The sequence below is a fragment of the Metarhizium robertsii genome (assembly GCF_000187425.2).
Source record: "Metarhizium robertsii ARSEF 23 chromosome Unknown MAA_Scf_6, whole genome shotgun sequence".
Classification (NCBI taxonomy): Eukaryota; Fungi; Ascomycota; class Sordariomycetes; order Hypocreales; family Clavicipitaceae; genus Metarhizium; species Metarhizium robertsii.
The window spans coordinates 1,403,920-1,421,778 of NW_011942204.1; the positions used below are offsets into that span (position 1 = coordinate 1,403,920).

The window sequence follows — 17,859 nt, forward strand, 5'->3', positions numbered from 1 at the left end:
GTACTAGTAATCACCTGGAAACACTAGCGCACCCCGGAGTTTTGGTGTCATGGTGGCGCCCGCCTCCAAACATCCCATCACAGGAAGGGCGTTGGCCAGATCGGATTTTCAGGGTCCCTTCATATATCTGTTTGAGCAAGCCCTCGTCAACGTCAGCACCCATCTCTGTCTCTACTTTTCACGGGAAACTTGCGCTGCCACATGAACCCATTGTCCGTGACTATTTTTAACTCTCAGTCATAATTTCTTCTTTGGAGCGGGGAAAACGGAACAGCAAAGTAATGAAGGTCACATCGGTACGTGCCGTCCATCATCGTCATCCATGGAGCTTTCCCGCCTCATCACGCACCCGGTCACCCGCTGACAACACCTCCAGATATATGTTTATCCTATCAAAGCCCTTCGTCCAATTCGCCTCGACGATGCCCGTCTTACCCCCCAGGGCGTCCAGTATGACCGACGCTTCATGATTTGTCGCGCCGACGACGCAGACCCTTCCAAGCTCACCAAGGTCCAAATTGACAAGGTTTACCAGTGCGGCTTGTTCAAGCAGGAGATTGTAGGCGATAGCATTCACGTCTCGTATCTGACTCCCGAGGACCCTGTCGTTCCTACGCATCCGATGCAAAATGAGGTCCTGGAGGTCCCGCTCAGCCCCGACACATCTGATCTAGACACGGTAGATGTCGACTTACACCTGAGCATGGTCACTGCGTATCGAATGGGCGCCCGCTACGACGACTGGTTCACAGCCTGCTTCGGATTCAAAGCCGTATTGATCTATATCGGGGACGGAAGGCGGCCAGTCCTCGGAACCTATGCTCCCCAAACAGACGGCTCACCTCAGCAAAGAGGTTGGCTATCCTCCATATCCGGCTACGTAGCTGGGACATCGCGGCCCGCCAAGGACAAGCCGTGGCTTGCCTTCTCAGACCTGGCCCCCTTTCTCGTCGCCTCTGAGAAGTCCCTTGCCAACGTCAAGGCCAGAATGCCCTCAAGCGACGTCGCAATCACAGCCTTCCGACCCAACATTGTCGTCGACGGAGAATCAGACTTTGACGAAGATTTCTGGGTCGAACTCTCCGCCAATGACCAGCCGTTCCTCACCCTGACCAAGATGTGTAACCGCTGCCCGTCCCTCAACGTGGACTACGACACCGGCAAAATAGCCGAGGGCGAGAGAGGCACGGTCCTCAAGAAGCTCATGTCCGACCGACGGGTAGACACAGGTGCCAAATACAACCCCGTCTTCGGAAAATACGGCTTCCTGAACGAAGGACAAGAGAACATGGTCCTTGCCGTAGGCGACGAAATCACCGTAACCAAACGCGCCGACGAACGACCTGTTTTTGACTGGCCCCTGCGAGCACGGGGTGCCCAGCCGCAGTTCTATCAAACGTCCTAAAACTAAAAAAAAAATTGAATGGGGCGAGGGGTTGAAAGAAAAGGCTGACAATAGTGGCACTCAGAATTTAGAGCAATAAAGTGTTGTCGTGGAGAGCACGCCGGCCTGGGGAATGCAGTCTGCTCCTCTCGTGAGAAAAGCTGAACTTGCACAATCCGAGTTGTCTCACGCAAAGCGGAAACAGTTGCAGCCCCTGTTGCGCCCATTACACGCACGCCCCCGCTTTATTCTGTGCTGATCATTGTTTCAATGGCATTAATTCCACCGGGCCGTTGAGAGAGGGAAAACAAGAGACAACGAAGTCTCACTTGCTTCAACGTGTGACGCCGGGGAGTGAAGAGCCTCGGGGGAAGGGGGGGGGGGCCAAGTGAAGCCCAAAAACCCCATTACAATCGATTTGTACGCCAGGACAGGAGACGGGTGGTATTGTTCACCGAGCTTCGTGGGTCTACGCTGATAATGTGGATATTTTCTATTGAAAGAAATATGAAAAAAGGACAAAATCATCATAGGTTGGAGACAACAGAATGAATTGTATGCAAGAGTACTACTGCTTCAATGACCTAGTTTATGCAAAAAGGTGCACCCCAGGCTTGTATCGTACAATACTTGACTCTTCAGCCAACCGAGGCCAGAGAGACTGTGTCTAATTTCCAACGTCGAGCCCACGTCGAGCCCACAAGGCGTTCAAACGCGGGACTCAGACAGCAGCCACCAACGGTCAGTGTCACACATTGTGCCACCCAGCTGTTTGGATCTTGTATAGGCTCGGGTCTCGCGCCAGTTACACGATGCCTTCGTTTGAAGACTGCTCGGAGAAAGAACCAGGCGTTTGTGCTTTGCTGCCGTCGAATGGGATTGTGTTCCTCGGTGAAACCACGTATGTGCGTGGGACAAGAAACGTAGAGCATGTGTTACTCAAGTGTTTCTTTCTAGAACATATTTGACAGTTCCAATAAGGTGTCACAGATCAGTAGCCCGAATCTAAGTAGGAACGGCTGACGGCTCTGTGACAACAACTACATATGCATGCTCATGAAGGAACTGTAAATTTTACGAAGCAATTGGCTTGATCATATGTGTACCGGCAAAGAAAAACATCATCAAAGTCTTCGATAGCGCTACAAGACTGTTTCCATATTCATCATTACAGAATTTATCGCACACATGTTCCGTTGCAGCTTGGAAGTCACACAATATCATAAAATGTCATTTATATTTTTTTCACATCTAATATCCTGGCCTGGGCCGTAAATGCTATTCTAATCCCAAACACCGAGTAAATTCCATCATTGGTAGCAAATTCTCAAGTAGTATTCTTATGCCCACATGTGATACCGCGCGGCACTGTATTTGCCTGAGCTATCAGCGGATGAAACAATGTAAAACGAAAATTTCTATTTGAAAGATGAGAGACAAAAGAAGAGAGCCGGAAAGATGCGAGACGAAAGATGAATGCTCTTCATTGCCGAACGCCGTTGAAAAGTGCTCCGGGTACACAGAGGACGGAGCCGAACAAAAACCGCAGAACAGCCTAGCGTATCTGGATAGAGCACACTGTTGGTCGTGGCTCCTATGCGCTATATGTGGTGTGCAAGCTTTGACCATTGGCTTCTATGCCGCCTGTGTGCATGCTCTGCACACATGCAGCTTGCAGTAAACACACTCGAAGATCATCCAATGTGGCCCTGAACAACAGTATTTGCAAACCCATTGCACCAAGGTTGTATCACACTTGATAAGGCTGAAAGAATGAGAACACGAGTTTGCCATGGTGTCTGTTGTATTTGGCTGATAGGTTTCCCGTCGTTAAATGTTATTGAGCTTGGCAACCAACGCCGGTGATGACTGTCCGAAAATGTCGTTGTTTTCTGATTGTCCTTGGGCAAGCGTGACCAGAATGTATGGGAAGTGATGAAACGCTTCACACGTTCGTTTGTAGTTGAGGATCAAGCAACACAAGGGTGCTCAAAGCTTGTTGCGCCGATGGGAAGCTAACAGACGGGACAGAGAGATTATTCAAGTTGAAAATACGGACGAGGAAGAAGAGATCGCAATGGGGACGAGAGGCAAAGCTTCGAGAATCGGTAGTATTCGAGTTGGAGGGATGCAGTCCGACGAGAGATGGCGGGAAAGAGCCAGACCTTATATACTGCCCTCGAGTATACCAGAAGGTGACTGAAGACGGCTGTGGAGGTCTCTCATAAGCGAAGGACGCTTGAACCAAGCCCCGTGTAAGCTCAGTCCTGACGATGACAGGTTCAACGATGCGCCAAACAAGGCCGTTGACGGCGGAAGCACACGTCTACGTTGTAACGCTGTGGTCCTGTTTGAGTCTCAAACGAGAAACTTCGGGGATTTCTGTAAAGGCCCGAATTTCCAACAACAAGGGCAAGCTCCCGGGGAAGGGTTGCAAGACAACGCCCAGACGACGAGGACCCAAGGAGCAAACGGAGCCCACGGAGACTTCGGATACAGATGGCGCTGCTTAAAGTCAGGTTTTGTTCCAAACTGCTCGAAGCGGGCGCCAGGGATGTTTGTACAATGTACAATGTGGCGATGGTGACGGGCGCCGAGTTGGAAAGAAGAGATCGAGGTTTATACCCGGACAGCAGCTTGGATGAACCAGAGTCCAGACACTCCCGGTCGAGCTGGCCAAGCTCCTGTCAGTCTAGAGTAACAAGAATAGGGCAGGCGGCGCAGGCGAAGCAAGGCAGGTGTGAGTCGTTCCATGCCGGGAAGGAGGCAACAACCGCTGGGCAGCGTACATGCCTAGACCGTCGACACCTAGTTAGTAGTAGTCAGTCCTGCTCACTTTGTCACTCTCGAGTCAATCCTCACTCCTCACTCCTCCATCCCCAGCACCCGAGCCTCGAAGACTCCGTGCCATCCACCCTTTCCACCCTCGAGCCGGTTTAAACACTAAATTGTCGAGCAGCACATGGTAGCCAGTCTGCCCGTGATGGTTGCCCAATCAATAAACTGTCAACCTTGTCCCCTGGGGCCCAAGACACCTGGAAACGCAATCGAGCCAAAACCCTGGCGCCTTGGGCTAGTCCGGTGGGAATCCCGGTCAATGTCATCGATGAAACGGGACTGGCGTGCTTCCAGAGACATGGTAGCGGGTCTTTGATGGTGCAGCGCGTTGCAGTCATGCGGCCTAGCAGTGCTCGCGGCCCATGCAAGCCCAAGTCTCCCTGTACGGACATGGAGTCCTAGTAGTAGTACTACGTACTTGACTGCAAAGGTGGTGGACGGACAGGGCGGAGCCACGGCGTTGGAATCAGTAGTGGCAGGGTATGTTAGGATGGTGCTGCAAGGTGCAGGGTGCAGCTGGGCCATGATGGCTGCCATGTCCTAGCATTTGATCGCAAGAGGCTCGCCGCAGCGGACAGGATGGACGGTGCGTGCGCGACCTGTCTCTCCTCAAACTACATCGCCCATGGGCCATGGGGGGTGTATGCTTCGGCTCTGGCCTCTCCTCCTGACGACTATTTTGGAATACAAGTCAAAGCCAAATCTGGAGACTATGGGCAGTTCAGCAAAGAAGCAGACCAACAGCGCGTCGAGTCGTTTGCGGGTCTGGTGGCATTTGGTCGACCTCGAAAATTACGGCGGTGCAAGAGAAAAACCTGTTCAAGCTCTCCTCGCTGATCACAGAGCCTTCTAGACCTTGGAGCCGTTTTGTTGGCCCTGATTCTTGACGACAGCACTCTGCTGGGGTTGGGCCTTTGATCATCTGGCTTGCCACCTCCTTTCGACAACGGCGACAAGTGACGTGCAACAATGCTAGCAACGCTACGAGAAGAGTCAATCAATGTCACAAGCACTGTCACAGTTGCTCCAGGGGCAGACGTAGAGATTTGGCAACTCGAGGCAGCATAAACCGTTTGGCACAAACACATCCTAGTTGCTGCGTTTCCACTTGCGGCGAATCGTTGCCGTAGCCCTGCATTTTGCATCATTCCGCATGAAGAGGCTGGTGCTCTCGCGCTCTCTTGTCAGCAATCCACTGACATTACTCTCTACTGTGCCTCACCCGACTCAGCATGGTTACATGTACATTTCTGCCTGTCGTTTTCAGCCTCTGGTTTCCTTCCGGACAACAGCCAGCACCGAGAAGGCCCTTGCCCTCCAATTGCCCTGCCGTCGCCCAAGTCCGTTTGAAACTTTAAATGCTTACCGAGGCCTGAAAAGGTTTGCCTATTTATGCACGACGATCGAGCGGAAACGGGGACCAGTGGTTTGTGGGACCTGTCAATCTCGGAGCCTCCCCCTTTACTCCATGTCATTTCCCTGTGCAGTGCGGCGCTGCGCTCTCTCGGTGCCCGTACCTGCGTGACAATCCCGGCTTTGGTCTTACACATGAACCTCTCTGGGAGTTCTTGAGTCTTACCAGGGGTGCCTCCAAACGGACGCGCCCTGTGTTCCATGGAACTTCTTTTGCCCTTCTACCCCGTTGCACTAAGAAGACCATCCACGAATGCCAGTGTTGGCAAATGCGCCCCAACACCAGCAAGAATCGGGTCTGATTACATCAGTACGGAGTACTGTGAGCATAAACGACGCCCAAGGTTCTGAGACGTCTAAACGCATGGCATTGTATGCCTATGTTGACTCATAATGGTGCACCTATCAACCACGGAGGGGGATATTGGCAAGTGTTTAGCCGACGTGTGGACACGGGATGCAGCCAAGGCGAGGCAAGCCATTTGAGCAGCCCGCCGAGCCACGTACGTACATATGTATGTATGTATTATGCATGTATGTAATGTCCATGTCATTCCTCACTTTCCAAAGACAACAGTGTCCCCCGATCTGTTGCCGATCGCAAGCCGCAAGCAGCCCCAGGGGCCAGGTGCTCTGGTTGCCATGTTTCTACAGGGATACGTACACTCGGTTTGCTTTGTGTCTCATTCCTGCTCAGGTTGGCGCTACTTGGGCACATCCTACATACATACAACAAAGCACCCCTGGCGCGGAGACAAGAACATGACGTCGGGCCGTCTTGTGCTTTATGCTCACTGGTACAAAATGCAATTTCGAAACCAGGCTCTCCAGGAATGGCATTCCAACTTGAACCTATGAAATACAACCGAATACATCGATACTGGCGGCTCTATTCATGCAGCTGTGACCGCCAAAACTTGTCTCCCCATTTCGACATCTCGGGACGGGACGATCCCTGCATAACGATGGGATGTTGATCCTCGCAAGTAGACACTCGTCGAGACTTGATTGCGAGGCAGCCGAAGTGTCTACTCGGTAGATGACAGAGGAATGGGGTGTTTCCAAGCCCCGGTGCCGCCACTCCGCTCCTGAAGTCGGGGAACATCTAGTAAATGATATTTCCACACGGATTATGCCGTCATGGTAGAATCATCCCACCTTTTTTATCTGATGCAATGGGAAGACGTCAAACGGCATGGCCGGGCCAGGGTGGTTTGATTCCATAAGCCAAGTTGGGCGACTGCTCACCCTGGAGCGACCGAAACGAACCCACCTCGGGAAGAGGCCTTCTCTTCCGCGCGAGAGTTTTTCGAGGGAGAAGAGGGACGCGAATCGGCCAAGAACTAACCAACTGCTATTTTCGTCCATGCCGGCCGGGGTACAGGATGCCTTGAAATGTTTCTGCCCCATGCGCCTCTCCGCCGCCAAGGGTGTCAGACCTTGTATCCCCACAGCAGACGCGGCTCCTCTAGCTGCAAGACCCCTGCGGACGTAATGATGCGCCCTTCTGTCGCAATTACTAGTACTACGATGAATGCCGTACGGTACCTTTCTTGTTGCAGCTCTCCCTAAATCAATGCAGAAGTCCTGAGCGACGACCAAGGACATTTGGGGAACCGGAGTCTTGGCATACCTACGCACGCGTGATCTTGGGTCACACGCTTGCGATGTTTGATTCTGTTTTTCTTTTCGGTTTCAGGGTAAGTCGAGATATTATTCTATGCAAGTTTCTAACAAATGTCAACAAGACCTAGCAAGCCGGGGGAGTTGGACATTTAGATCATATGATCTTTTTTTTCATTGTTGAACATCGCTACCTGCATCCGCACACAGCGGCGTTGGTGTTCAACACATAGCTACTAGGTACCCTACGTACTCAGTACTCCGTACAATATGATATGATACGAGTGGGCACTGCTGGTCAAGGAGTACTATGGGTTTCCCTCCCATGCACTCTTTCTGTGACTTTGTCTAGGCTAACTGATTGTCCCATGGTCGTGTTCATGAATTGTGGGCGAACATGGGTCAATGTTGAAATTACCAGCATCCCAACAGCGGCTGCTTTACAATACTAGCACGCCCTCACATCTTGTACTCCAAAGCCATCGCCCTCTCAGGCGTGTGAATGCAGCGTTTTGTTGGACAGAGTACCCCGTACCCGTCAAGGAAAGACTCTGTTTATGTATGCTGTGCTATCCTGTACAATTGTGTTTGCACACTCGTTTGTTCTATTCTATCCCTTTTATGCACTCCGCATGCTGCATCGCGAAACATGTCTGTGTCTTCGCGTCCAGTCTACAAATCACCGGACATGCCGATGATATGTGCCCCACTGCTGCACTCCTTCAAATGCGCTTCGTCGAGTATATCCAAACAACTGCCACAGGTACAGTGTATAGCGCCATTCAAGGTCCATGGCACATGCTCGTCAATAAAACAATCTCGCTCAAAAGACACTCCTGGGTATTCACAGTTGCCAAACAAGCATTGTCCTGTCATCACAGGCAAGACGTCGCGCCGCTGTGCTCAGCTGTATCCTTCTCATTGACTGACGTCGTATTCTATGTTCCCAAATCAGGACTGCCAGAGAGCAAATCTTTTGGTGGCAGAGATTTCATCTGTAGCAGTTCATGGTCACTTGCTAGCCGTTCTTGCTCCTCGAATGTGAAAGCGTCAGATAGATTCACCGCTAGGAATGTTTTGGGAAGTTTAACTCTGGGAAAAGAGGACCGTCATCAGCAAACTAGCGGACAGACAGACAGACAGACAACACACGAGTTGCAGGAAAAGGATGACACCTACTGGTTGAATTTGGCGCGAAGTGTCTTGATGACTTGCAGCCAGTCTATGTGTGGAGTCAAGCTGCGTCTCGGGGCGCAGCCAATGCAATGCCGGCTGTCGAGCTGCACGTGCAGGGGATCGAAAACGTGGCAACCAGGACTGATCGTGATACGGATGCTGTAAGTAAATGTCGACTCATCGCCGAGCGCGCTCTCTGCTGGTGCTTTGGTCTCAGATTCGTAAAGCTCAAAACAGATTTGGGACAGGTAATCCAGCTCGGGAATCGTGCTACGGTTAATTTTCGTTTCGATGCCACCCTCGATGATGGAGTTGAGCAGGGTGTAGATGTGGGATTCTTTGGTGAAGTAGAAGAAAGCCTTAGCATCAGTAGATGCTTGCATCTCTTCCAAGTCCTGGACGATCTCCTTCAGAAGTGGAAGAGACGTCAACAACCCAATTTCGAGCTTCTCACTGTCGGAAATACCGTATTCCTGAGGACAAATGAAGTCAAATAACACCTTTGCTAATCTGTATAATTCCTGCAAAGGTTCGGTGCGCGGATCGGATTTCATCGCTGTCTGATTGGCCCCTTTGTACAATCGGAAGTACTGTTCGGGCAAAGCTTCATCATTCGTGTGTCTGAGGCTGTTTAGGAACGATCGTCTGCGGAACAGCTTCTTGACAGATCGATTTGAAGGGTCTGTCTTGTCAGAACCGTCGGAGCTACCGTTCTGACCCTTCTCGCCTTTTGCATCGTCGGAAGCTTTGGCCTCATCGATATCTTTCTGCTTTCCCTCAATTTGAGAGTACTCATCCTCTAACATGCTTTTCGGTGGCGTGAAGACCCATTCTAGGAATTGTCGGTTATGAAGTGCGTCGAATTTCATCGTATCATAAAGCTCTGAAATTTTGCTAGGGTCTACCTTATCACCGTCGCAAAATTCAGAAAACAGCTTATCCCATCGTTCACGGAACAGCTCAGCATCCTCGCCGCTGCACCATCGGGATTGGATACCGTTGACAGCGTTCGCATGTGAGAGAGACGAAATTGATGCCGAGGAACCTTCCAGGCTTAACCTCTCTGAGCTTGCGTTGGAATTGGCGCCGAGCGACGAAGCCGCACCATTGTACAACTTGCCGTAGTTGTATTGCATGACACGCCTGTGGAAATTCATGAGTTGAACCACCCGAGTTTGGACCTCGGAGGGTTCAGGCATATTTTCGGGCCAGGTAAACTGGGCTGGACGCTCGTTGCCCTTGCGGAGTAGGCCCTTCAACTTCTTCTTTACTTTGTCCATTTCGTCTTTGGCAGCATTTGAATCATCCAGTAGATCCTTTCGCGTAGTGATGAAGTCTTCAGGCAAGTCGTTTCGGTCCAGGAACGAGCAAGCCCAAATTTGAGCGCTTGCGCTCACTCGCCGTTCGGAGCTGCTAAAAACATGAATCTCGTCAAAAACATCCCTATTCAAGAGCATCAGGTCATTGCGCATATTTTCCCCCAGCTCTTGTGCTTGGTATCGTGCTGAGTGTGTTGGCTCCCCACCCCACTTGACAATAAGCTGAAGTTTATCAAGGACCAAGCTTTCCTCAGCAGCTGTGAATTTGGACATGGTGACACCAGAAAGGGAATCATGTCGTTTGGAGCTAGACCGTGGTGTGCATTCACTGCCATCACACTCCCCTGCCCTACCTTTCCTTTCTGAGGGGGGTTCGGCCATGTCCAGTACCGCCGGCACCTCGATAGAGGTTGATACCTCATCAAGCTTCTTTTTCCGGAACATTGGCTTGATCTGCACCTTTGTGCCTGCCCAGCTGCCCTTTTTCACTAGTACATTGCGAAGAGCCCTGAGTTTCCCACGGTCCTCTATGCCAGCCTCATACGCTACGTCGACAGCCTGAATCACGCTTGCCAAGGCAGCTTCCCCTATGAGGAGCACTTCTTCCTGGTGACCTTTAAGAAGGGCAATAAATGGATCAGTATGAAACGTGAACTTATATTTTTGCTTTGGCGTACGGTCAGCATGTCGGATGACACAGACCATTCCCTTCAACTTCCAAGAATGCTTAGGCGGGGGTGGTGGTTGGGTTGGCGTCTCTTCACTTGGTGCTTGCGTTGGTTGAGCAGATATAGGTGCGGACTGAACAGATGAGGCAGCTGTGGAACTACCGGGCAAAGCAATCTCTGAAGGTGGCGGGAGAAGAGGACTCGCGGAGGTGCTTGGAACGGTTGAATTGAAAGTGCTCTCGGGACGAGGGGATGTTGTTTCGCCGGAGAGTTTCTGGCCAGAATCTTCATTTTGAGGCTCCGTCGTTGCTGCTTGTCCCCTTGTAGATCTCGACGCGGACGAGGACGCAGGCCCTGACTGTTGTTCGCGCTCCCTGCCCTGCTGTACGATTTTGGTCATCGGGTCCAGGTCTGTTGTTTCTGGAGAAGGCAAGGGTGGTGTTGCCCCTCCTCGACGTAGCTTATCCTTGACAAAGAGATCTCGGAGAATATTGGCACAATGCTCGTAGTAATCGTCATTGTCCTTGACAAAACTCCAGCCGTTGACATCGATTACGTAGCTCTTTCCCATTGCCCTGAGCAGATCAAACCCGCAGACACGCTGTCCAAATGTCGTTGAGATTCGGCTTGCCATCTCTCTCTCCTCGTTACTGAGACTAGTCACGTAGCGCAACTCCTTGCCATGAGTGTTTCGCCTGACGATGCCATCTACTACCGGGGACTTGCGAGTTTCTGCATGGCAATAGTTGGGCCCAACAGTGTATGCCTTCACATCCTCGGCATTGTCTACTTGCATAAAGCTCTCGTATACGAAACTCCCTTCTGGCTCAGTGATTGCCCTAGGTATCGTGAGATCCGCAACATAGTCTGAGCTTTTGTTGCCAATCTTTCGAAACAATTTTCTGGCGCCGCCCCCGGAGCTTTTCGCGAAGTAAATGATAATGTTATGGTCTTCACCGCTGGTCGGTTTCTCGACAAAGGGCTTTTTCAAGACACGACCGTCCACACTCAGTGTATCGCCATCGTCAACTAGCTCAACCTTTGACGGCCGGATCGCTGTCGTAGCGTCTGCGGGCTCTATGGTTATGCCAGAAATGTCTTTGATGTGCTTCACCATTTCTGGTGTCAAGACTTGCGGACCACCATCACGATTCACTTCCAACCGTTTTGGCGTGCGAACTTGGATTTTGTCGAGAAGGCGGAGGCAGACACGCCGGTCCCATAGAACCTTTTGCATAGGCACGTCGTTGACGCAAAATGGTTTTCGTGTCTTGACATACGCGATGGCCTTTTCAAGTGGGAATCCGTCGGAGTAGAACGAAATTAAATAGTCACTGGGGGAGACGTTAGCAAAGTGTGTTGCTTCTGAACCCTTGTACGTGGGAATCTAGGCTACTATGCTCTTTGTGTTCACCGACGAGGGGCAAGGGGCAGCATACCACATGGGCCAATTCTCAACCTCTGGAACAAAACGAAGTTAGCAATTATTTTCTTTCTTAACCACCCGAGGTAAGTTGGTAGAACCTGCTTTTACTTATTCCCATAAGAAAAAACATAAAAAAGGCAAGGGAATGAAAAGTTATACATAAAAAAGTTACACACACACCTTCGTCCAAAATAACCTTGTCACCAAATACGACGACATCGAAATCCCGATTCGCAATGAGACGGTTGAGAATATTTCTGCTAGGTTTGCTTCTTGCTTTGATATCCAAGGCACAAATGCCGATTGTACCCCAAGGGGCAGGTTTTGCTAATAATGTGTCAGCAGCATGCAGGTGAGGTGAACAGTTTTGTTATTATTTTGGTTTTGCATTACCCTCTTCCTTTTCGCGGTGCGCACCACGGTCGCTTCCTTGGCTATGGGTGCTAGTTGCGGTGCTCCCACTGAAACGCCTCTTGGCTCTGCTACGAGATCTATCGGGTTGGGCACGCATATTGGAGTCGGTTCGCTGGTTTCTTCTCATCAAATCGAGGGGTTGCGAGGTAGCATCTCTCGTGGAGAGGTTGTGCTGGCCGTTGGGGTTGGATCCATTTGGAGACGACGTAGCAGCGGCCGCAGTGGACAGACCAGGCTCTGGCGGTGTGCCGGCAGATGCTCCTTTGCTTGACGACATGAGGCCAGAAACCGACCGAGACAGTGCTCCTGAATCAGAACCGTGGGCCGAAGAAGAGTAGTTGATGATGCCCCTCGCGGAAGCAAGAGAGTATATCGAAGTACTGGACAGGCGCCTGGACTGCAAGTCGGACAGGGAAGACCGCGCCGTCAAGGAGGGTTCCGGCAACCACACGTGAGCAGCGTTCTCTGCGTTGAGCCCAGCACGGATCCGCAAGATGTCGGAATGTGTTGGCGAAGGGTGTGGCTCTCCAAAGACGAGCACGTCGCTGCCGGCGTCTGATATACCGGATTGGGGTCGAGAATGCCAGGAAGGAGAATGAGCACCTTTTACAGGAATCGGGGTTGGTTGCGATGCAATAGGGAAGGAGAAGGGCTCAGCATTGGTCTCGGAGGGGACAGAGTCAACATAACGGCTCTTCCTGCTAGCGTTGGAGGCTGCAATGGAGGATGCCGAAATTTTGCGAGAGTGGGCACCGGTAGGCGAAGGCGAGGGCGAAGGCGAAGGTGAGGCTGTGGGTCGGCGTTCTTGGTGTTGATGCTGCGGCTCCTGCTGCTGGCTGTGTAGTGATGGCCCTGATGGGCAACGCTGGTGACCTTGTCCAAGGTTGGCTGTGGCAGAGGGACCTGGCCAAATCTCGCGTTGTGTGGAGGAAATGGAGGATCTGGGAGACGATGGGTCGTCAAGAGAGACGCTCTGCTCCGGATCCATGGCGGCGGGCCAATTGACAGTGGCAGTGGCAGTGGCACTGGGGCTCTCTGATTATAGAAGCGCTTGAGACCAAAAAAAAGTTTGCTGCCAGCCAGACTAGATCGAGGCAAATGAATGGTCGCGGACCTGAGCTAGTTATTAGTGGTTGGAGGTAGCAACGGCACTGAGCGAGACCGGACAGACGAGGTGGAAGCCTATCTGCCCAACGGCATCAACCATTGAGGTAACTTGCCGTCTGAAATTCTGGAGCATAGGAGACTGATGCAGAACATTGAACCCGGAGCCCAAGGTCCAGTCTGAGCTCAGTTGGCTTTGCCCTGGGGCTTAATGTTTGCAATTGAGTCTGGTTCAATGTCCAATGTTGACACTGCACACACCAGACTGACTCGAGCACCAGCGTTCAATGTCAACCACAGCGCCGCATGCGTCTGAACCCCGCGTCTTAGATGTCGGCGTGCAGCCGCATTTCAACACTTGCAATCAAATGAGGCAATGACTCTGGATGACAGCGGAAAGCAAGTTTGATACGGCACCCCCTTCGATGCATGTTTCCAGAAAGTAGCGTCAAAACACAGACAACAGCCCGCCTTTAAGCTTATGCGTGGCCAAATATATCCCGGCGCCGCCAACGGACCCCGATGTTCAGCACCCAATCAATTCGACAAGGGAATTGAAATTGCTGGGGGTTGTCTCCCATGCAGCGCTAGTCTCGTTCCCTGCGAGCCGAACAACCGGACTCAGGCACGATTGCGCCGGACTCGTCGACGTTGTGATGAGCATGACGAGCGTGACAAGCGTGATGAGCGTGACGAGGATGTCGCCTGTGCTCCGTACGGAGTACCAGCTGACGACACGTCGACGTCTGGACCGTCTAATGGCAGGGCAGGGCCGGGGCATGTGCTCGTGTCTGGTGCCCGTCTGGTGTGCTCGTGTGCTCACAGGGCAGGGCGGGTCCCTGTCGGCAGTGGTATGGCGGCCTCGGGGCTCGGAACCAGACTGTGCTCCGCGCCGCACTCTGCCCCTCCTCAAATGCATGCTCGTGCCTTCATTGGCGAATTGGCTTCATCTCCAGTGCTTGCCAGTTGTCACTCGGAAGTGGAGCAGAAACCGGCAGAAAACCACCAACCGCTACTCACCGCCCAAATTTTTCAAGACGTTGCAGCTCTGAGGCTTGCCAATATTATTGCACGCCGCTGATGCAGGTAGATGGTCTCAACAACGAGCTTCTCGCCCCTTTGATGACCAAGATGCCACATTCAAGCAATCCAGAGGGACCTCTGGTCAAGCGTCAAAAGGTCTCGTCTGTGGCATCCTCTGTCAAAGATGTGGCCAATTCGTCTCGTATTTTTGCGCCGTTTCGAGTACGTCTACACTCGCCCGCCGTTCTTTGAAGACTCCAGCTTACTGATATTCTAACTTTCCAGACGGTTGGTCTCGTCTCGCCCACGAGCGTTCCATTTACATCCATACCACTTGGCAGAACCACCTTCCAAATTACCACGTCCGTGGGCCGGGCATTGCAGACGTACGACCTTCGCCGAGGATTAAACCTTGTTTTCGTCACTCGCCCTCAAACGCCCGCCAATATCACCGCCACCTTCGCATGGAAGGAAAAAGTCTTTGCGGCATGGGGCAACGGAAAGGATGGAGAGCCGCAGGGCTTCTGGGTCTTTCAGCGGGGAAAGAAAGTAAGCGAGTTGGGACTTCCTTCTGACCTTGCTGAACCAATCCAGCAAATCCTTGTCTTTGGTACTTGGGTTGTTGCTTGCGCTTCTACCAGAATTGAAATTTTCAAGAGTGCGACTCTGGAACACTACACAACAATTTATACCATGAAGGCCGACAAGGGAGGAAACGAAATCACTGGCGGCGTCGTTAGTATGCCTACATTCTTGAACAAGATCTTTGTTGGGCGCCGGGACGGATGGGTAGAGATATGGAATGTTAGCACGGGCAAGCTAATATACACCCTCCTCCCTCCCGCCCCCGATTGTGGCGCTGTGACTTGCCTAGAACCTAGTCCCGCTCTATCTCTTCTGGCCATCGCCTACTCGTCCGGCACGTTGGTCGTCACCAATGTTCTGGTGGACAGGCTTGTGATTCAGATCGAAGCCGGAAGCCCCGAGGCTCCGGTGCACTCGATTTCCTTCAGAACCGACGGAATGGGCGCCGGGCATGATGGTAGAAAGGATGGTGTCATGGCTACTGCCAGCAGAGCCACTGGCGATATCACCTTCTGGGACTTGAATAAGGGTGGTCGAGTGATGGGAGTGCTCCGAAGCGCCCACAATCCCCCATCTCGAGATGCTAAGAATGTCAGAGGAGGAATTAGCAGAGTTGAGTTTTTGGCAGGCCAACCCGTCATTGTGACAACCGGTCTTGATAACTCACTGAAGACTTGGATATTCGACACTACACCCTTCTCGCCAATCCCACGAATTCTCCACTCCCGGAGTGGTCACGCCGGACCTGTCAACTGCCTACACTTCTTGCCCACCGACTTTGATGGCGCCGAGTCAGGGAACAAATGGCTTCTAAGTGGGGGCCGGGACAGAAGCCTTTGGGGATGGAGTTTGCGAAGGGATGGTCAGAGTACGGAGCTAAGTCAGGGAAATCTGCGCAAGAAGGCAAAAAAGATTGGTATTCTGGCTTCCAATCCATTAGCTCATGGACCCACGACCTTACTAGAAGACCTCAAAGCACCTGAAGTTACAAGTATTGCCATGTCCCTTAACAGAGATGGTGGTATCGGCGCAATACCGGGCAACCAACCCATTTGGCAAAAGGGCCACCAAGATAGCAAGAAGAAGGTCGATGCAGAAATTAGTGGAATGACTGGTTGGGAGAGTGTGATTACTGCACACAAGGGGGATTCTTATGCGAGAACTTGGTTCTGGGGTCGGAAACGAGCAGGGCGATGGGCTTTCCCCACGAGCGACAATACGAATGTGTCGACGGTTGCCATAAGTCCCTGCGGAACATTTGCCGTTATTGGATCTGAAGGCGGCAGCATCGATATGTACAACTTACAGTCAGGTCTGCACCGACAAAGGTTTCCGTCTCGGCTGACGCCTTCACAGGCTCGTCAAGTCCGGCTTCAGCAGCTGAGGCAAGCAGATGATGTTGCTCAACTACAAGCCGGTGGTGGACAGAAGTTCCTCCCAGGTACCGGGAAACATGCTAAAGCAGTTACGGGGCTTGTTGTCGATGCCATGAGCAAGATGGTCATATCTTGCTCTTCGGATGGCAGGATCAAATTTTGGGACTTCCTGACGGGAACACTACTTGACCAACTTGACTGGGCGCCAATGACTTACCCCATAGCATGCAGGTACCATGCTGCCAATAACCTGTTGGCATTTGCATGCGATGACATGTCAATCCGCATTGTCGACATGGAAACTAAGAAGACGATTCGTGAATTTTGGGGCCCGGAAGGCTGTATCAACGACATTTGCTTTTCGAATGATGGTCGATGGATTATTGCCGCATCAGACGACAAGACGATCCGGATTTGGGATCTGCCTACCAGCCATCTTATTGATGCGATTCGTCTGAGTAAGCCTTGCACGGCTTTAGACATGTCTGCTACCGGCGAATATCTTGCTGCTAGTCTAGAAGACGAGCCAGGAGTCGCAATTTGGACCAATAAATCGCTCTTCAAGCATGTCTCCACGAGACAAATATCAGAAGATGAGATCGGACAGAGCTCTGCACCGACTGTGTCTGGAGAAGGAAACCAGGGCTTGTTGGAGGGTGCATTTGAAGACTCGAGGGATGATCTCGACGACGCCATCATTGCTCCTACTGTTGACCAGTTGAGCTCTGAACTGACCACCCTGAGTTTGGTCCCAAAAAGTCGATGGCAAACACTGCTCCATCTCGACCTGATCAAGGAACGAAATAAGCCGACAGAGGCACCAAAAGCTCCCGAAAAAGCTCCCTTCTTTCTGCCTTCGACAAGCAGTTCAAAGATGCCAGAGCAGCAGGCCATCACAGAATCCACTGAGAATGAGTCAAAATCCCGCATCACAAAACTCGACGAGGCACGCTTTGAGGAGAAATTTACATCGGGGCTACGGCAGGGAGCGCAAACTGGCGACTGTATGTATTCACTTCCCTGCCTCCGACGTGCTACATTCGCACTGATTACGGTTGCTACTCTATGATACTAACCAACATGATGAATTATAGACGGCGCATTTGTTGAGCATCTCAAATCCTTGTCACCATCGAGTGCTGATCTGGAGCTTCGATCGCTATCAGGTGGCAATTGCGATGACGAATCAAACGAGCTTCTCCATTTCATCCGAGCACTTACTTCCCTTCTAAAGGCTCGGCGGGATTACGAGCTCACACAGGCTTGGATGACAGTGTTCCTTCGACTCCACTTTGATGTAGTAATGGAAAGTGAGCCTATCCTACGTGAGTTGGAGCAATGGAAGAATTACCAAGAGAAGGAGTGTAACCGGTTAGACCATCTCGTGGGTTACTGCAGTGGCGTTGTTAGTTTCCTAAGAAGCCCCCGTACATAGTCGCGTATAAATTTATGATATTATCAAGCCCAGAGAACCCCTTGCAGGAATGGATGAAATCGACCACATGTTCGT

General features: G+C 51.7%; 3 protein-coding genes across 3 annotated transcripts; 2 read left to right on the plus strand and 1 right to left on the minus strand.

Annotated features, from left to right (window-relative positions):
• Nucleotides 1-281: 281 nt before the first annotated feature.
• Nucleotides 282-1,405, plus strand: MAA_06413 (Molybdenum cofactor sulfurase; the record flags this gene model as incomplete). Its single annotated transcript, XM_007824411.1, has 2 exons — nucleotides 282-296; nucleotides 377-1,405. The coding sequence occupies 2 exons, from the start codon at nucleotides 282-284 to the stop codon at nucleotides 1,403-1,405; spliced, it is 1,044 nt and encodes a 347-aa protein (XP_007822602.1).
• A 6,791-nt stretch (nucleotides 1,406-8,196) lies between these two features.
• Nucleotides 8,197-13,249, minus strand: MAA_06412 (inositol pyrophosphate synthase; the record flags this gene model as incomplete). The annotated part of the gene is made up of 5 exons (XM_007824410.2): nucleotides 8,197-8,350; nucleotides 8,438-11,755; nucleotides 11,861-11,882; nucleotides 12,028-12,174; nucleotides 12,241-13,249. 5 exons carry the CDS (start codon nucleotides 13,247-13,249, stop codon nucleotides 8,197-8,199), a joined length of 4,650 nt encoding a protein of 1,549 aa, XP_007822601.2.
• Nucleotides 13,250-14,496: 1,247 nt separating this feature from the next.
• On the plus strand, nucleotides 14,497-17,784 carry MAA_06411 (WD domain-containing protein; the record flags this gene model as incomplete). The annotated part of the gene is made up of 3 exons (XM_007824409.1): nucleotides 14,497-14,610; nucleotides 14,674-17,353; nucleotides 17,444-17,784. The coding sequence occupies 3 exons, from the start codon at nucleotides 14,497-14,499 to the stop codon at nucleotides 17,782-17,784; spliced, it is 3,135 nt and encodes a 1,044-aa protein (XP_007822600.1).
• Nucleotides 17,785-17,859: the final 75 nt, after the last annotated feature.